Source organism: Gossypium raimondii, chromosome 7, assembly GCF_025698545.1.
Source record: "Gossypium raimondii isolate GPD5lz chromosome 7, ASM2569854v1, whole genome shotgun sequence".
Classification (NCBI taxonomy): domain Eukaryota; kingdom Viridiplantae; phylum Streptophyta; class Magnoliopsida; order Malvales; family Malvaceae; genus Gossypium; species Gossypium raimondii.
The window spans coordinates 1,938,039-1,954,009 of NC_068571.1; the positions used below are offsets into that span (position 1 = coordinate 1,938,039).

Sequence of the window (15,971 nt, forward strand, 5' to 3'; positions counted from 1 at the left end):
ACTTTTTAAACAAAAAAAAAAAACCATCATCAATGTATAAAATAATTATTGATGTTTTTAATGTTTATTTTAGAGAATTTTGCATTAAAAATAAAGTGTTTTAATTTTTTTATAATTGAAGGTAAGAGGTGAGATTGCTAAAAATTAAACCCAGCTCTTAAATCAAATAATAAATAATTTTATCCCTAAATCAAAAAGTTATTGGTATAATTTTACTATTCTTAACTTATATGTAATTGTAAATTTTTCACAGTTGTATTTGTGTTTTTTTGTTTTATATATAAGTAGCATAAAATTCTTTTGCCTTATGCTTAAGATAAGATTCTAATGGTTGAAATAAAGAAGTTGTTTTTATTCCTTTTTAAATGCAAAGAAGTTAAGCAAAATGGGTTAGATGTTCATAGGCATTTCCTTAAGTCATTTGTGTTTATGGGACAAGAATATCCTCTCGAAGAGGTCTTTTTTTATGAAGTTTTGCAAGTTAAGAATCCAATGGAATACCTAAGGCTCTTTTACAAAAAGAAACAATATTTCATGTATAATTTAAAACTTAAATATCCTACGTGCGATAAAAAAATTTTTCATGGAAGAGTTTCTGAGAAAACCTGGTATGTTTTGATTTTTTTTTTCTAAAATAATTTTACGATTTATCTGAATGATCGATCAAATAAATACATTTTAATCAAAAAATTCTTTTTGTTTCGGTATTCTTTTAAACTTGTTAATATCATGACTAAAATTGTTGATGATGTTTTGTAGAAATAAGAAGAATTACAAGAGATGTTCCACCAGCTCACTATATATTCAGTATAGAGTCATTCTCTTTATTGGTTGATACAGGGGTGGAGAAGTATGAATCCCATGCATTTGATGTTCAGAATTATAAATGGTAGCTTTTCTGTTTTACATAAGAATTTCTTATATATAAATCTAGGTTAGATGGGCAAACATAATTCATCATTTTTTTTTCTACAGGAGGTTGTCACTCTACCCCAATGGAAACAAGAAAAGCAATGGCGAAGGCTTCATCTCTCTTTACTTACAAATTGAAGACACCCAATATTTTCCTCGTACTTGGGAAGTAAATGTTAACTTTAGGTTTTTCATTCTTGATCAAATTCGTGACAAATACTTAACCATTGAAGGTGTATCTCTTTTATACGTGCATGCATACAAATAATTGAACATGTTTATGGCTCGAATTGATGTTGGTTTATGAATTATTTTTAATATATTTCGAGTATTAATAAAGGAAAGGAGATGAGCGAAGGTGTTAAGTTGATTCACCTAGAGAAAGTGGAGAGCAGTTAAGAGAAAAAGTGATTAAAGAGAAAGTAGACTTCCCATCCTCTTTCGGTGGAGTGCAATTGTTATATCACCTATGTGGATACTCTCGCCAGCGCAACATTTCCACCATGTGACATACGTACCTTTACCAATGAGACCCATCCATCAATGGGACTTTCCCACATGACACCTCAAGCCCTCGTATAAAAACCTTTCCACTCCACCTAAAATGTATAGGAAACTCTCTCCATCTCTCTTTGTGATGGCTTTTACCCCTATTTGAGTGAATCGACTTAACATTTTTACTTTTCTCTCTACCCTTATTGATACCATGTATCAACAATTTTATAGGTTAGGCGAATACCTATCCAAATGGGATTTGGCTCATGAATATTTCTAATAAACATTTGTTGTTGTTTTAATATTGGCAGAAAGTGATGGGGTGATTAAACGATATTATCAAATGAAAACTGAATGGGGCATTGCTCAATTGCTGTCTTTGGATCATTTCAATGAAACTTCAAATGGATACCTGGTTGATGATTGTTGCTCATTTGGGGTTGAAGTATTTGTGATCAAACAAACGGGGAAATTGGAACGTCTTTCAATGATGAAGCAGCCACCCAACAATATCATAACCTTCCAACTCCGACAGTATTCAGCGCCATTCTATGAACGCTATACCTCTGATGTTCAAACTATTGGAGACTCAAAATGGTAACCCTATAATTCCCTTATTATGTTCAAATTACGTTTTCTCAATACTAATTATGAAAAAGATTAATATAAATTTTGGTTCATGAACTTAACAATTAAGTCTATTTTGGTATCTGCATTTTTTATTATTCAATTTAGTATCTGAACATGACAAGTAACGTTCATTGCGGTTTTTGAACTTGACAAATGTACAAGTTTGATGATGTAACATTCCAAGATTGTCTCACATCATCAACTCTTAATGAAATCTAAGTTCATGGACCAAAATGGATTTAATTACTAAGTTTAGGTACCAACGTGAACTAATATATATTTATATATATATATATATATATCAAAGTGGACTTAATTGTCAAATTAAGAGACTAAAAATTGTATTAATCTTTTTCTTAAAAAACAAGACCTCAATCATGCTTGCAATTTACTTGAATCAAGCATTAGTTCGATTTGCTAAATAATCTGATAATGACTAAATCAAATTTAAGTAGTTTGCAAGCATCTCGTTTATACCCATACAAATCGATATTAGGAATTAAATCGTGACTCTATTTAGATATCATCTCTTATTGGTGTTTTTTTTTTCTTTTTGGTTACTAAAAATACAGGGAATTGATAGTTTACCCTAGAGGAAACGGAACAGCGAAGAACAATGCACTTTCTGTGTTCTTGGGTTTGGTTGAGGCTCAAAAGCTTCCACCTAAAGGAAAAGTGTACGCAAAATACAAGTTTAGGGTCAGAGACAGTTTCAATTCCATTAACACCAGGGAATTTACAGGTAATTTTACCTTTTTCTTTTACACCCATAATTTTGAATATAATAGTGAAAATAAATCAAATAAAACATAGAAAGTAACATAATTATAATATGAATTATAATAATTGAAATAAATATAATATTCATAAAAAAGGTAAAAAGGCTTTTCTAGTCTCTTTTCAATTTTAAAATTGGGTAAATTAGTCCTTTTCAAAAAATTTATTTAATCTTTGTCAATTTGAAAGTGAGCAACTAAGGATAATTAATCACGGCTTTTAATATTTTCCATCAGTTGTACAAGATTTTAATTGGTATAATACTAAATTTAGCCCTCAAAATTTACATATTCTATCAATTTAGTCCTAATTTAACAAATTTATCCATAACATTTGTCTAAATGTGTAAATGTTGAAGCTAAATTTGTTGAATTATTTAGAATTAAAGCCAAAATGATAAAATATGTAAACATCGAATGCTAAATTTGTTACTATACTAATAAAAACATATACAATTGAATGAAGACATTAATGTCATTATTAATCGTCCTTAGTTGCTCACTTTCAAAATTGATAAGGATTAAATTGTTTTATTTTTTAGAGAGATCCATTTGCTCAATTTTGAAATTGAGAGAGATGGAGAGGTATTTTTCCAATAAATTATTGATACTAGATTAGGACACACTCCACAATATGGGTGAAAAAATATATACGTACAAATTATATTTATAAAAAAATTATATTAAAACCAAAACTATTTGATTGAATGGTTAAATTAAAAGTTTAAAACTTATCATAATATTATTTTATTAAAATATGAAAAGACAAAAATACTCTCGTACTAATATTTCTTGCTTCGTATATAAATAGATATTTTAATAATTCTCAACTAATGGTGGGTTTGGATGGGTGATTGGACGTGGTGCGGTGCGTTTAGCTTACTTTTTGTCTCACCGTACAGTATCGCTATATTACCTAATCTCACTGCCACCACTGTTTTTACACTAACCATAGGTAAACACACCTCCCATCCAAACTCACCCTAAGTTGATGTTTGGTTGCCCCGTGATACCAACCTAATTAAAAACTTAATATAAATAAATATAGATATAAACATTTGTATACATTTTTTAATATTTAAAATAGGATTTACTAAATCACATTTTCTCAACCTATAAATGTTGAGCGCATTCAAACCCACATTCTCCTACATTGACAACAATGTTTATGTCAATCGAATTAAGAATTAATTGATTTATCATGCCAATTTTTGTGTCAATAAAATGCAAAATGATTTAAAATAAAAAAAATATTTCAACCTTACAATAGAGGCTTTTTATACATAAAAATTATAGAATAAAAATTTATTTAACTTAAAAGAAAAATACAAAGGTTTCTTTAAATAAATTTTAACAAATTAAATACTTCTCTAATATATAAAATTACATTTTTTAACTTTCCCCCACTTTTTATAGATTCAGCTTGGTTTACTGCATCATGTATTGGATTCGGTTCTCGACACTTCATTTCACTGCGGGATTTACAAGACAGATCAAAAGGCTACATTGTTAATGATACTTTGATAGTTGAAGCTGATATTATTATAGTTTCTAATGTCAAACTTTTCTTATGATTTCAGTGTTTTTGATATATGGGTCTTGTTACAACAAATATAAAACCAAAGGGGTGAGGTTGAGTTGAGTTAGGTTGTTGTTAAAAATACATTATTTTTATTGGGGACGGAATTACATATGACCTATCAGAAACCCTTTATTTCTAGACTCAAAAAAGATCTCGTACACTCACTGGTGCAGCTCTTAGACCACCAACAAATGAATGACACTTGACACTTTCTAAGTCATCAAGATGCGTGACATCAAGTTGCCAAGCATCCATGCAATATCTAATAAGCCACCTGTTTAACTTGAGTGTCAGAGTGTGCCTTGGAGATAAAGCCTCGTATGAGCACTAACCATGATCTTCTTGTATACCCAAAAGGTCTAAAGAGTTTGTAACAAACCACGAGTTAAGTCTCCCCAGGCAACATGCCCAAGGAACATTGGAACCATGAGCACGAGGCCCCGTATCCTTAGAGGAGATCAAAGAGTTTGAAACGTCTATAGTTCCAACTCAAAAGCTATAAAAACTCAAATTCAACTCCTCCTAAAACTACTATCAAGGAAAACACTAAATAGAACAATAAATACTTACCCGAGGACACAAGTTCTTGGATCTTCCTCAAGCTCTTCACCCATACAGTTGATGGAGCATATCTAACCTGACATGTGGCCCACCATTAAATGTAAATCATGTAACACTCTCAGTCAGTTAACTAGTACAACATGTTTTTTTTCGAACGATCAATGGTGTTAATGGGTTGGGCCCAGTTGAGTTAGGTTAGGTTTATACAAAGTGTCTAGAATCTAGATCAATTTTTTAAATTTGGGTCTGGTTCAGTCTAAAAATGACTTATTTTTTATCAAACCCGATCCAATTTAAGATAAGTAATCTATACTCAACTTGACTTGTCCATATTTGACTTTTTTAAATTAATTTTTATTTTAAAAATATAATGACTAAATTTACTAAAAAATGTTAAAATAAAAGTTTTCTAATATATTAAAAAGTATTTATATTAAAAACACTACCATAAATATAATAAATACTTTATGGTATTAAATATAATTTTTAAATTTTATATTTTAGCAATGGGATGAGTGATTCAATCATAAATAAATAACATATACAATTAATTATATTAAAAAAATTAAATCCCTTTAAAAATTTAAGCTAATAGTACTACTTGTCTACTTAAAACAAATTTTTTTAATGAAAAAAGAAAAAAAAAAGTGAAAATGAAAATGAAAGAGCACCAGAAAGCTTAACCGGCGTCGTTTATTTATCGTTCTGCCTCTTGGCGGCAATGGTAACCAACTTCATGTCAAACTTATACAAGTCGGCGATAAAAAAAACAAAAGATTTTGAATTCTTACTGAGCAAGCCAAAATGGGAGTTCACGGTCTATGGGAACTGCTAGCTCCCGTCGGCCGCCGCGTGTCCGTCGAAACCCTAGCCGGAAAGAAACTCGCCATCGGTGAACTCTGAATCCCTAACACTTGCAATTTTAAATTGTTTTAACAAATTATTTACTTTGTGTGTGTGTGTTTTGTTTTTGAAGATGCAAGTATTTGGATGGTTCAATTCATGAAAGCGATGCGAGATGAGAAGGGAGAAATGATTCGAAACGCGCATTTGTTAGGGTTTTTTAGGAGAATTTGCAAACTTTTATATCTAAAAACTAAACCTGTTTTCGTCTTCGACGGTGCCACACCTATTCTCAAGCGCCGCACCGTCATTGCTCGACGTCGACAGAGAGAAAACGCTCAGGCTAAGATCCGTAAAACGGCTGAAAAATTGCTTCTAAATCAGGTACTTTTTTTTCCCCATTTTATTATTATTATCAACTTTGTAATTTGAAATGCTGATTTTTTAGGCTAAATTTGGTCATTTACTATTGTTTTTTACTAGTTGACAAAATGAAAGTAAAGTAGTAGTATTTAATTAAAAAGAATAATTGAATTCAAATGTTGTCCTTAAAAATATAGCATCTTTTAAGTTTTAGATTGAAAAAAAAACACTTCTAGCAACTGAATTGAATGAAAATTGCTAATTCATTTTTATTTTCTATTTGTTTCCTTGTTAAGATATAATTTCTAATGTGTGGTGGAGAAAATGTTTGTTCCTTTTCCTGTTTGGATTAAACTTTATTCATTTTTGGGTTGTTGTTCTATGTTTTATTGATTAATAGCTAAAGCAAATGAGACTGAAAGAGTTGGCAAAGGATCTTGACAACCAGAGGAAAATGCAAAAGAATAATAATAAGGATAAGGGTAAGATGGTTTCTTCAGATAACCAATCTGACACTAACTTTGTGGGATGTAATGCCAATGTGGAATTGACAAAAGAAGGTGACGTAAAGCTGAAAGAAAAGTAAGCTGCCGGTTGAATAGACACCTTTTGTTTTAAGGATATTTTTCCATATTTGTTGTTAAATGTGCTTTCTTTTTCTCATTTTTTTTATTTCTTTATTTTGTTTAAAGATTGGAAGTGCCTAGTATTGCAAAGGATGGGGGTCACAACGAAGATGAAGATGAAGATGAAGATGAAGTGATAATACTGGTTAGAGCTTACTATCTATATACTTATATTTACTATCTTTATGGAAGTATTGTTTTTCATGGTTATCTGCTGGATTGAACCACTTTAATGGAAGTATTATCCAAGTTCTTGTTGGAGAAGTACTTTATATTTGGGATGTCAAATAAAGTGTGTTTTAACTGCTCATTGCTTTTGATATTTTCAACTTATGTAGTTTATGGTGATTATTGTACTTGATGCATTTGCAGCCAGATATTGATGGAAATATTGATCCTGATGTTTTAGCGGCATTGCCACAATCAATGCAACGACAGCTTCTTAAGCAGGTAGGGAACTGTATTTAGGCTGGTTGAGATATTTTGTTGTGTCCGTCTTCCAGGTTTTGTTTTCTACTTATTTTTTTCATTATTTTAAATTTTTTATTATTATGCTTGATATCGATTACATCCTGTATTTGATTAAATTGCTGACTGATGCTAAGGGTAAGAAGATTTTATTAAATGACCTGAATCAATCTAACAAGGAGAGGAGTGGCACAGAACACGATGCTATGACATCAACTAGTTACAGTCAGGAAAAGCTGGATGAAATGTAAGCAACATTTTTAGTTGAATTTAGACGAACTATTTTTCTTGACTAGATTGTTTTGATTGTTTTAATGAGTCAATTTAGGTTGGCAGCATCTCTTGCAACCCAGGAAGATAGCAATTTAGCTAATGCATCAACATCAGTTGCAGCCATCCCTTCTGAGGACGATGGTGATGAAGATGAAGAGATGATACTTGTAAGTTTTTCCTTTGGAAAATAATGAGAACAGTATTATTGTGGAATTTTTTATTGCCCTATTTGCTAAATCAAGACTTTCTGTGTGGTTACCTGATCTTATTAATTTAGTCCTTTCATGACAGCTTATTTTTATATATTTCTTTATTGACCTTTTCATTTCATTTAATATTAGCCAGCAATGCATGGGAATGTTGATCCAGCTGTTTTAGCTGCTTTGCCTCCATCTCTGCAACTTGATCTTCTTGGTCAGGTGAAAAAATATATATAATATGGTTATATGTTCTTGTCATTTCTGGATTTCTAGCTTCTTCACAATATATTTTGATGATTGTTGCAATGTTCTTTTTTGTAGATGCGGGAAAGATTGATGGCTGAAAATAGACAAAAGTATCAAAAAGTTAAAAAGGTACATTCTTTGATGATTTAATATCCAATGGGAATGCATACCATATTGAATGACCCAATCTACAGGATTCTGCTGAAGGTGTACTTGATGGACTGGCATTTACTCAATAACCTCAGCTAGATTCATATTTATTGGTTTATATTTAAGAAGCTGGCCCCATCTCTTTCCAGACATTGAGTGCTGAGCTGTTTCTGTATGATGGAAGCAACAAGTTAATTTTATATCACTAATACCATGAAGCCTTAGAGAGGATTTGTTTCATTGCTAATGATTACATTAGGTTCAACCTAACACAGGAAAATTTTGGTATGCCTACATATTTATATTTCATCAAATTTAGCCAGAATTGGGAAATATTTCTGAAAGTTCGGTTGATGCTGGACAGTAGCTTGGATACCATTTGATTTTAATTTCTTAATAATGTCTATGAGAACCACTTCACTGATGAAATTTTTACCATAGTCACTCTGATTAGGTAGCTTTTTTTGAGCCTTATGAGTCTTATTTCTTTTATTCTTTTCTGCTCTAGGCACCTGAAAAGTTCTCCGAGCTACAAATACAGTCTTATCTTAAAACTGTTGCTTTCCGTCGAGAGATAGATGAAGTTCAGAGAGCTGCTGCTGGGCGAGGGGTTGCTGGTGTACAGACTTCCAGGATAGCTTCTGAAGCCAACAGAGAATTTATTTTTTCATCATCATTTACTGGAGACAAACAGTAAGTGGTAATTTTGTTGTTTTCCATGTGACCAAGAACTTATTATTTAAAACCAGAATTTAATGCTCTATTTGTAACTTCTTCTAACAAGGACTGGCTCTTTTCTTTCTTTCTTTCTTTCTTTCATTAATTTTTAAATTTTTGGCATTTTTACAAGAATTTTAACTATGTCGGGTAGTACGTTCTTAAATTTTCCAGGGCACTTACGTCTGCTAGAAAAGAGATTGATGAAGATAAGCAACAAGAGAGACATTCAGATCATCCTTCAGGTTTTCTGGGTAGTGTTAAATCAAGCTGTAAGTCCAATGTGGCGGCAGAATCAGTCCCTGATGAATCTACTAGTGCTCCTGATGAAGATGTTGGGACATATGTTGATGCGACAGGCCGTATACGTGTCAGTAGAGTGAGAGGTATGGGAATTCGTATGACTCGTGATTTACAAAGGAACTTAGATTTGATGAAAGAGATTGAGAAGGAAAGAACAAATTTGAATAAGGGTGTGAATGTGAAGTCTGTTCCAGATAAGAGCAAAATTGATGCTTCAAAGAGTGTATCTAATGGAAATCAGTTTGTAGAAACTTCACATGATGATAATGGTGAATCTGTAAATGTGAATGAGAGCAATCAGCAGTCTGCTTTTGAAACTGAATCTTGTATGGAAATAACTTTTGAGGATGATGGAAAGACGGAGTATTTTGATGATGATGATATTTTTGCACGCTTAGCAGCAGGTGAACCTGTAACACTACCTTCTCCTGAGGAAAAATCTTTGAGAAAGCAGCCTTCGGGTTCTGATTCAGATTTTGAGTGGGAGGAAGGAGTGGTTGAAGGAAAATGGGATGGTGTTACTCCTGGTATGAATGCTGAACATAATCTTTTGAATAAGGAAAGCAATATTACTGATGATAGTGAAGTGGAATGGGAGGAAGAGCCTTCTGATGCTCCCAAGAGTTCCTCTGGACCTGTTGAATCAGGTAGAATGCTCTCTAAAGGTTACTGGGAAGAGGAGTCTGATCTACAGGAGGCAATAAGGAGAAGTCTAACAGATGTAGGTGTTGAAAAATCTAATTCTTTTCCTTCTGATGTTATTGAATCAAAAAACTTAGGAGAAAACTTGGATGAAGATTTTGGATCTCTGCACGAGAAAGGTGATACAGGTGCAAGTAGTTTTCCAGGGGATGCTGTTAATTGGCAGAATAAGTCTTGTGAAAATTTAGATAGACCCCGGAAGCCATGTACTGTGAATGAACCAAGTATATCAGAAACCTTTAATTCTCCTGAGAGCCCATCACCTGTACATAATTCTGATAAAAACATGACAATATTGAGTAAATTTTCTGAAAGATCTGATGGTTCTCATTCTGAGCAATCAAGGCACAATGAAACTGCAGAATTTGTTGCAACACTGGAGAAGGAGGTCGATTTTCCTACTGGGAAACACTTGGATGTTTCTAAGGAGGTTGACGGGTTGTCTACCATCTCTGACAGTTGGTTTAAGGATAATTCTCATAGTTTTGATGCAGCACATGGTGACATTCCTGATACCATTCAGGTTGATAAGAAAACTGGTTCTGAAGATGAACCATCTAACCTGGTCAGTGACAATAAAAGTAGTATTGAAGCTGAAATTCTGGATCAAGATAAGAAAATTGATTTTGAAGCTAAACCATCGCAGCAATCAGTTGACACAGTTAACTTATCCATTCCCACGGTGCAGTCATCTGCAAATAAAGTAATATCTGATCTTCACATTGAGCAAGAACTGTCAGGGGATATAACTTATGAAAATTGTGTCAACAAAGCAGAGCAGCATACAGACATGTCTACCATTAAGGGCAATGATAATGAAGAAATTAAGTTCTCAAAGGCTAGCTTGGATGAGGAGCTGCTAATTCTAGATCAGGAATGTATCAATATGGTAGATGAGCAGAGGAAGCTTGAACGTAATGCAGAATCTGTCAGTAGTGAAATGTTCGCAGAGTGTCAGGTGTTTGTTCTGAATTTCTGTTTACATTTTAGAACATCCATTTTCATGATCAACGGATCTCTTGCATTGGCTTGTTATTTATCTTTATGGATTCTGGAGTCATTACTAACATGTTGTGGAAGCCAAATATTTGGTAAGATAGCATTTGAAGTCTATAATACTGTGGAAAGGGTCTTAGGCAAAAAAGTTAATGATTATGTATTTCTGAACATTTAGTTTGCACATAAAAATACATGAGACACGCTGCTTGAAAGTTGGAATTAATGTGCTCTGCCCCTCATGTTTGGTTAGTTTTCTTCTTATAATGTACTTTCTAGTGTGCTAGCTGCTTAACAAAAGGGGTATAACATGGTAGAGAACAGTCATGAAAACTGTATCTAACTTGATGTGGTTCATATTGAGAGATTTAGGTGTATTTGAATGTTAGTTGCTCTCTGCCTAATATTTGGTGACATAATGCTCTGCAGGAACTGCTGCAAATGTTTGGCTTACCCTACATTATTGCACCGATGGAGGCAGAAGCTCAATGTGCTTATATGGAGCTAACAAACCTTGTTGATGGTGTTGTCACTGATGATTCTGATGTATTCTTGTTTGGGGCACGAAGTGTTTACAAGAATATATTTGATGATAGGAAATATGTGGAGACTTACTTTATGCAGGTCAGGATTCGACAAAGCTATCAAGCAGTTCTTATTTTCTTCTTGTCCCTCAATTACTTTTCATTTTAAGTAACTCTTTCATAGAGTAAGATTAATTTTATACACCATTTTTGGGGGGGCTTCATAACAGTGAAAAGGCTCTACTCAGTTGGGTGGATTTGGACTTTTCGAAGGTTTTGATAATTTTCCTAGATCTTTCTAATGCAAAATTTCATGTGTCATTTTCCTATTCCTTTTTCCTTGGCCTTCTGGCTTCTTTATCACATATACAATCTGGGCATCTTTTGCCTTATTGTGATGATGTTTCTTTTTCTTATTTTTATTTTCTTTTCCTGGAAAGATCATTCACTGTTGACCTTTTTTGCATTATTAGGGCTTGTGTGTTTATTAGGTTTCTCTTCTTCTCCCCCCTCCCTTTTCCTCTGTTTTTTCTTTTTTTTTTTTGGTTTAACTTGTTTCTCTTGTGCTCTCTCTCTTGGTCCAGGACATTGAGAAGGAACTTGGTTTGACAAGGGAAAAGTTAATGCGAATGGCATTGCTTCTTGGGAGTGACTACACTGAAGGGGTTAGGTGAATAATGGAGGCATTTTGACTCTACTGAATTCATGAATTAAAAGAAATACAATTTTACCTTTTCATTCCCAACGCTTTTCCTAGATCTGCTTCTTTTGGAATTGTTTATGTTTTTATTGGTTGCATTTATTGTCAGTATTTAGTTCTTAGTTTGATGATCTTCTGCATTGAAAGTCCGCTCACTGATGTACATTAAATTGCAGTGGAATTGGTATTGTTAATGCTATTGAGGTAGTGAATGCATTCCCAGAAGAAGATGGACTTCATAAATTCCGGGAGTGGATTGAGTCCCCTGATCCTACTATCTTGGGGAAGCTCAATGTGCAAGAAGGATCTAGTGCAAGGAAAAGAGGGCCAAAATCCACAGAAAAAGATGTAAATGGTACAAAAACCAGCACGAGAGGATCTGAAAGCAACAATGGAACGTCTTCACTTGACCAGAACAGTTTTCAAGCTGACAAGAACATGCAGTCTACAGATTGTACCGATGATATAAAGCAGATTTTCATGGATAAGCATGTGAATACCTTATTTCCTCATTATTTTCTATTGCCTTATCACAAAATTATCATTTTTCTTTCTGTGTTTTATGAATTTATTATTCTATAATTAACAGAGAAATGTGAGCAAAAACTGGCACATACCCTCATCATTCCCAAGTGAAGCAGTTATTTCTGCATATTCTTTGCCACAAGTAGATAAGTCAACTGAACCATTCACATGGGGAAGGCCAGATCTTTTTGTTCTTCGCAAGTGAGTTACCTTACAGTTTGATCTTATCTTTTAAAAACATGCCCTTAAAGTATGTTTGAAGCTCTGCTTTTTAGCAAACGTTTTAAGAACAATTCTAAATATAAACACCTTTTTGGTTCTTACTGGAGTCTGCTATGTGGATATGAAAGTATGTGGTAATTATTTTCTGATTTGCTTCGATTGCATGCAGACTGTGCTGGGAGAAGTTTGGATGGGGTAGTCAGAAATCAGATGAGTTGCTGCTGCCTGTTTTAAGAGAGTCCGAAAAACGAGAGGTTAGATTACTTCTCTTTCTCATATGTACATGATGTCAACATGATTCACTCAAAAGCATTTGCAGCTGCACCAAGTAGAGTCACGAACAGTTCTGGTGACTGTTCATGGTTTTTTTTTTATTCAAGGGCTTGTCATAGATGAAATCCCTGATACAATTTTGTACTTGTTTAATGGAGACTCAATTGCGAATGGAAGCCTTTTACACTTTCAATGAAAGATTTGCTAAAATACGTAGCAAGAGAATTAAGAAAGCTGTTAAAGGAATCACTGGAAACCAATCCTCGGAGTTGATAGATGATGGCATGCAACAAGTTTCTAAAAGTAGGAGAAAGAGAAGAGCTAGTCCAGTTCAAAGTGGAGATGATAAATCAGGGGAACCTTCAAACAAGAAAGAGGACATTGCTTCTCGATGTCAGAGTAAATCCACGGACAAATCAGTGCCTAAGACATCAAGGAAACGGCAGAGCTCTGGAAAGGATGTTTCATTTGAGATGAGAACTCCAGAACCACAACTGCAGACGTTGCGCAGGCGAGAAACCAACAAACAATCAGCTGGGAATGGAAGAGGTAGAGGTGGTGGGGAAGGAAGAAGGCGTAAAGGAAGTTCTGGTTTTCAGCAGTTTGAAACCAGCTCTTCTGGTGGTGATAGCGGCAATGTTAACCAGGAAGTTGATGGGGAGAAGTTAGATCAGCCACGGGAAGTGCGAAGGGTAAGCTATTTTCATTTTCTTGGTTTAATTGCTCCTGAAAAGGACTCCAATTGAATTCATTTTTGGGATATAATGATTTGCTTCAACACCATTCGTTTCTTCAGTCCATGCACACTCGAAACCCTGTGAATTACACTGTGAAGGACCTAGAAGACGAGGGTGGCTTGAGCCATAAAGAATCCTCTGGTGAAGATGCAATGGAGAAAGAAGCTGGTGAAGATGTAAAGGAAAAGATTCAGTGTGAAGCTAGAGAGCCTTCTCTTGACAACATCTATGGAGACTATCTCGAAACAGGAGGCGGATTTTGTATGGACGAGAGAGGAACTGATCTACCTGATGCTAACCAAGACGTTGATCTTGAAACTGAACCAACTAATGATTACCTGAAAATGGGAGGTGGATTTTACATGGAAGGAGACATTGATCAACCTGATACAAGCCAAGATGTCAATCCCTTTTCTGAAACCGGATCAGCCAATGATTACCTGAAAATGGGAGGTGGATTTTGCATGGAAGAAAGTGAGACAATCGGTAACCCAGATGCCGGTAACTATGAAGATCCTGTACAAGCTACTGAGTCTTCAAACTGCTTTGCTTTTATGGACAAAGCTGACGATAACATTGATTCAGCTGAACCATCTGTCAATGCTGAAGGATCACTACTGGATAAACTTCAAAATGGAGGGAAGACACCTGATGAAGCAAATGATGCTCTGAATCTAAACCATCGGAATGCTGCAAATAAAGATGATTCCAAGGAAAGTGCATCACTTCCGGAGGCAAGTGATGTCGGAACAACATTCATCAGTGGTCTAAGCGCAATGCCTAGCTTGAAGAGGAAGCGCAGGAGGAGGTAAACTGCAGTCTACTTTCTAGCTTTTCTATACAGCCTGGGAATTAGTCATGCTAAACTGACAGTAGGATTCGTTATTGAAGCTTGCATATGTAGCCATCCATTGTAGACTTTGATTGAGTTGCGAAATCGCAACAATATCCATCCTTATAAGCTAACAGGATTAAAGCTAGTGGGATCGAAGTTAGTTAGATTCAAAGTTGGACATTTGAATGTAGCGGCCCGCAAAGTTGAGGCTGTGTTGAAAAAGAATTCTAAAAAATGATTTTTAAAAAAATAGATAAATTCACTTTATTAAAAAAAGAAGAAAATAAAACACTTCCAAGGTCTTGGGAATATATATATATATATATATATATATATATATATATATATGCTTATAGAATTTAATCAAATATGAGAAAAGAAACTATATATTAAGGAGTGATATATATTCTTTTTCTTTTTCTTTAACCAAAAAAAATCTAAAAAGTTTTAAAGAGTTGAAGAAATTTAATCTCTTTTTTAGTAGGAATCTAATAAGATAAATGAAAGGTTATGGGATCTGAAGCTTACAGGATTAAAGCCAGCAGGATTGAGACAAGCTGGATTCGAAGTTAGTGAGATGGGATGCACAATTTAGTAGCAGGTTTAATATTAGTGAAAACTAAAGCTATCTAGTACTGTTCATGGGTTGAATTAACCTTCACACTTAAAAGTCTGTCTGAAAAATAAAAAAATTTGGACAAAATATGAGGCTTGAAAAATGTATTTGAGTAAAAATTAAGATCCATTTTTTATATGGGTCGAGTCTTAGGCAATATATTTTTTACTTGAGCCTGATCTGACTTGACTTGAATATTTATTATGTTATAGAAAATATTATATTAATTATATATGTTAAATAATAATTATATATATATGTTTATGTTTATATTAAATCACTAATCTAATACACTCAAAACCTAAAAAAATTACCCAACTAAATAATCCAACTCAAAATATAAAATTTTAAAATTTTTCAACTTACTCATGTTGGATTGAAAAGTGAACACTTAGAATTGAATCCACGAAATAATTAAAATTAAACTACAGTATAGGTTAGCTTAAAATTTATTTTTTGTTTGACCTAATTTTTATCATTCAATTAATCGTACTTTTGGTCCATTTCTATTAAATATTTTTAAGCGTTGGATTAAATAATGAGGTAGTAGTTTAAAAGTTCGTATAGTAACAAACCTAACTCTCAAAATTTATGTATTTACTTATTTTCTTTTTTTAAATTAACCTTTAATCATACAAATTTATCTCACTTTGATTTTAGTATTTGAAAAATAAAGAAATATAAAATACATAAATA

The 15,971-nt window shown here is 33.4% G+C and overlaps 2 protein-coding genes across 5 annotated transcripts; both read left to right on the plus strand.

Annotated features, from left to right (window-relative positions):
* The first annotated feature begins 501 nt into the window (after positions 1 to 501).
* Positions 502 to 4,459, plus strand: LOC105768606 (uncharacterized). Its single transcript, XM_012588628.2, has 6 exons — positions 502 to 608; positions 760 to 889; positions 976 to 1,145; positions 1,719 to 2,004; positions 2,610 to 2,779; positions 4,230 to 4,459. The coding sequence occupies exons 1-6, from the start codon at positions 584 to 586 to the stop codon at positions 4,385 to 4,387; spliced, it is 939 nt and encodes a 312-aa protein (XP_012444082.1). The 5' UTR covers positions 502 to 583; the 3' UTR covers positions 4,388 to 4,459.
* A 1,149-nt stretch (positions 4,460 to 5,608) lies between these two features.
* LOC105768580 (DNA repair protein UVH3) lies at positions 5,609 to 14,804 on the plus strand. 4 transcript variants are annotated; one of them, XM_052633245.1, is made up of 18 exons: positions 5,609 to 5,848; positions 5,933 to 6,183; positions 6,563 to 6,744; positions 6,855 to 6,933; positions 7,161 to 7,238; positions 7,394 to 7,503; positions 7,585 to 7,696; positions 7,871 to 7,948; positions 8,051 to 8,104; positions 8,634 to 8,818; positions 9,017 to 10,805; positions 11,273 to 11,467; positions 11,952 to 12,037; positions 12,244 to 12,559; positions 12,657 to 12,793; positions 12,984 to 13,068; positions 13,246 to 13,779; positions 13,884 to 14,804. In XM_052633245.1, exons 1-18 carry the CDS (start codon positions 5,761 to 5,763, stop codon positions 14,634 to 14,636), a joined length of 5,112 nt encoding a protein of 1,703 aa, XP_052489205.1. In that variant the 5' UTR covers positions 5,609 to 5,760; the 3' UTR covers positions 14,637 to 14,804. The 4 variants fall into 4 exon arrangements, with proteins under 4 accessions (XP_052489205.1, XP_052489206.1, XP_012444060.1 ...); XM_052633246.1 differs by lacking the exons at positions 5,609 to 5,848; positions 5,933 to 6,183; positions 6,563 to 6,744; positions 6,855 to 6,933 and having other exon boundaries at positions 7,174 to 7,238; positions 7,403 to 7,503; positions 7,593 to 7,696; XM_012588606.2 differs by lacking the exons at positions 5,609 to 5,848; positions 5,933 to 6,183; positions 6,563 to 6,744; positions 6,855 to 6,933; positions 7,161 to 7,238 and having other exon boundaries at positions 7,388 to 7,503; positions 7,593 to 7,696.
* Positions 14,805 to 15,971: the final 1,167 nt, after the last annotated feature.

Coding starts and splice junctions, on each gene's coding strand:
- LOC105768606 (XM_012588628.2), top strand. CDS start 584: ATGGAAGAGTTTCTGAGAAAACCTG. Junction 609..759: donor AGAGTTTCTGAGAAAACCTG/GTATGTTTTGAT, acceptor GATGTTTTGTAG/AAATAAGAAGAATTACAAGA. Junction 2,005..2,609: donor ACTATTGGAGACTCAAAATG/GTAACCCTATAA, acceptor CTAAAAATACAG/GGAATTGATAGTTTACCCTA.
- LOC105768580 (XM_052633245.1), top strand. CDS start 5,761: ATGGGAGTTCACGGTCTATGGGAACTGCTAGCTCCCGTCGGCCGCCGC. Junction 7,949..8,050: donor AACTTGATCTTCTTGGTCAG/GTGAAAAAATAT, acceptor TCTTTTTTGTAG/ATGCGGGAAAGATTGATGGC. Junction 8,819..9,016: donor TCATTTACTGGAGACAAACA/GTAAGTGGTAAT, acceptor TAAATTTTCCAG/GGCACTTACGTCTGCTAGAA.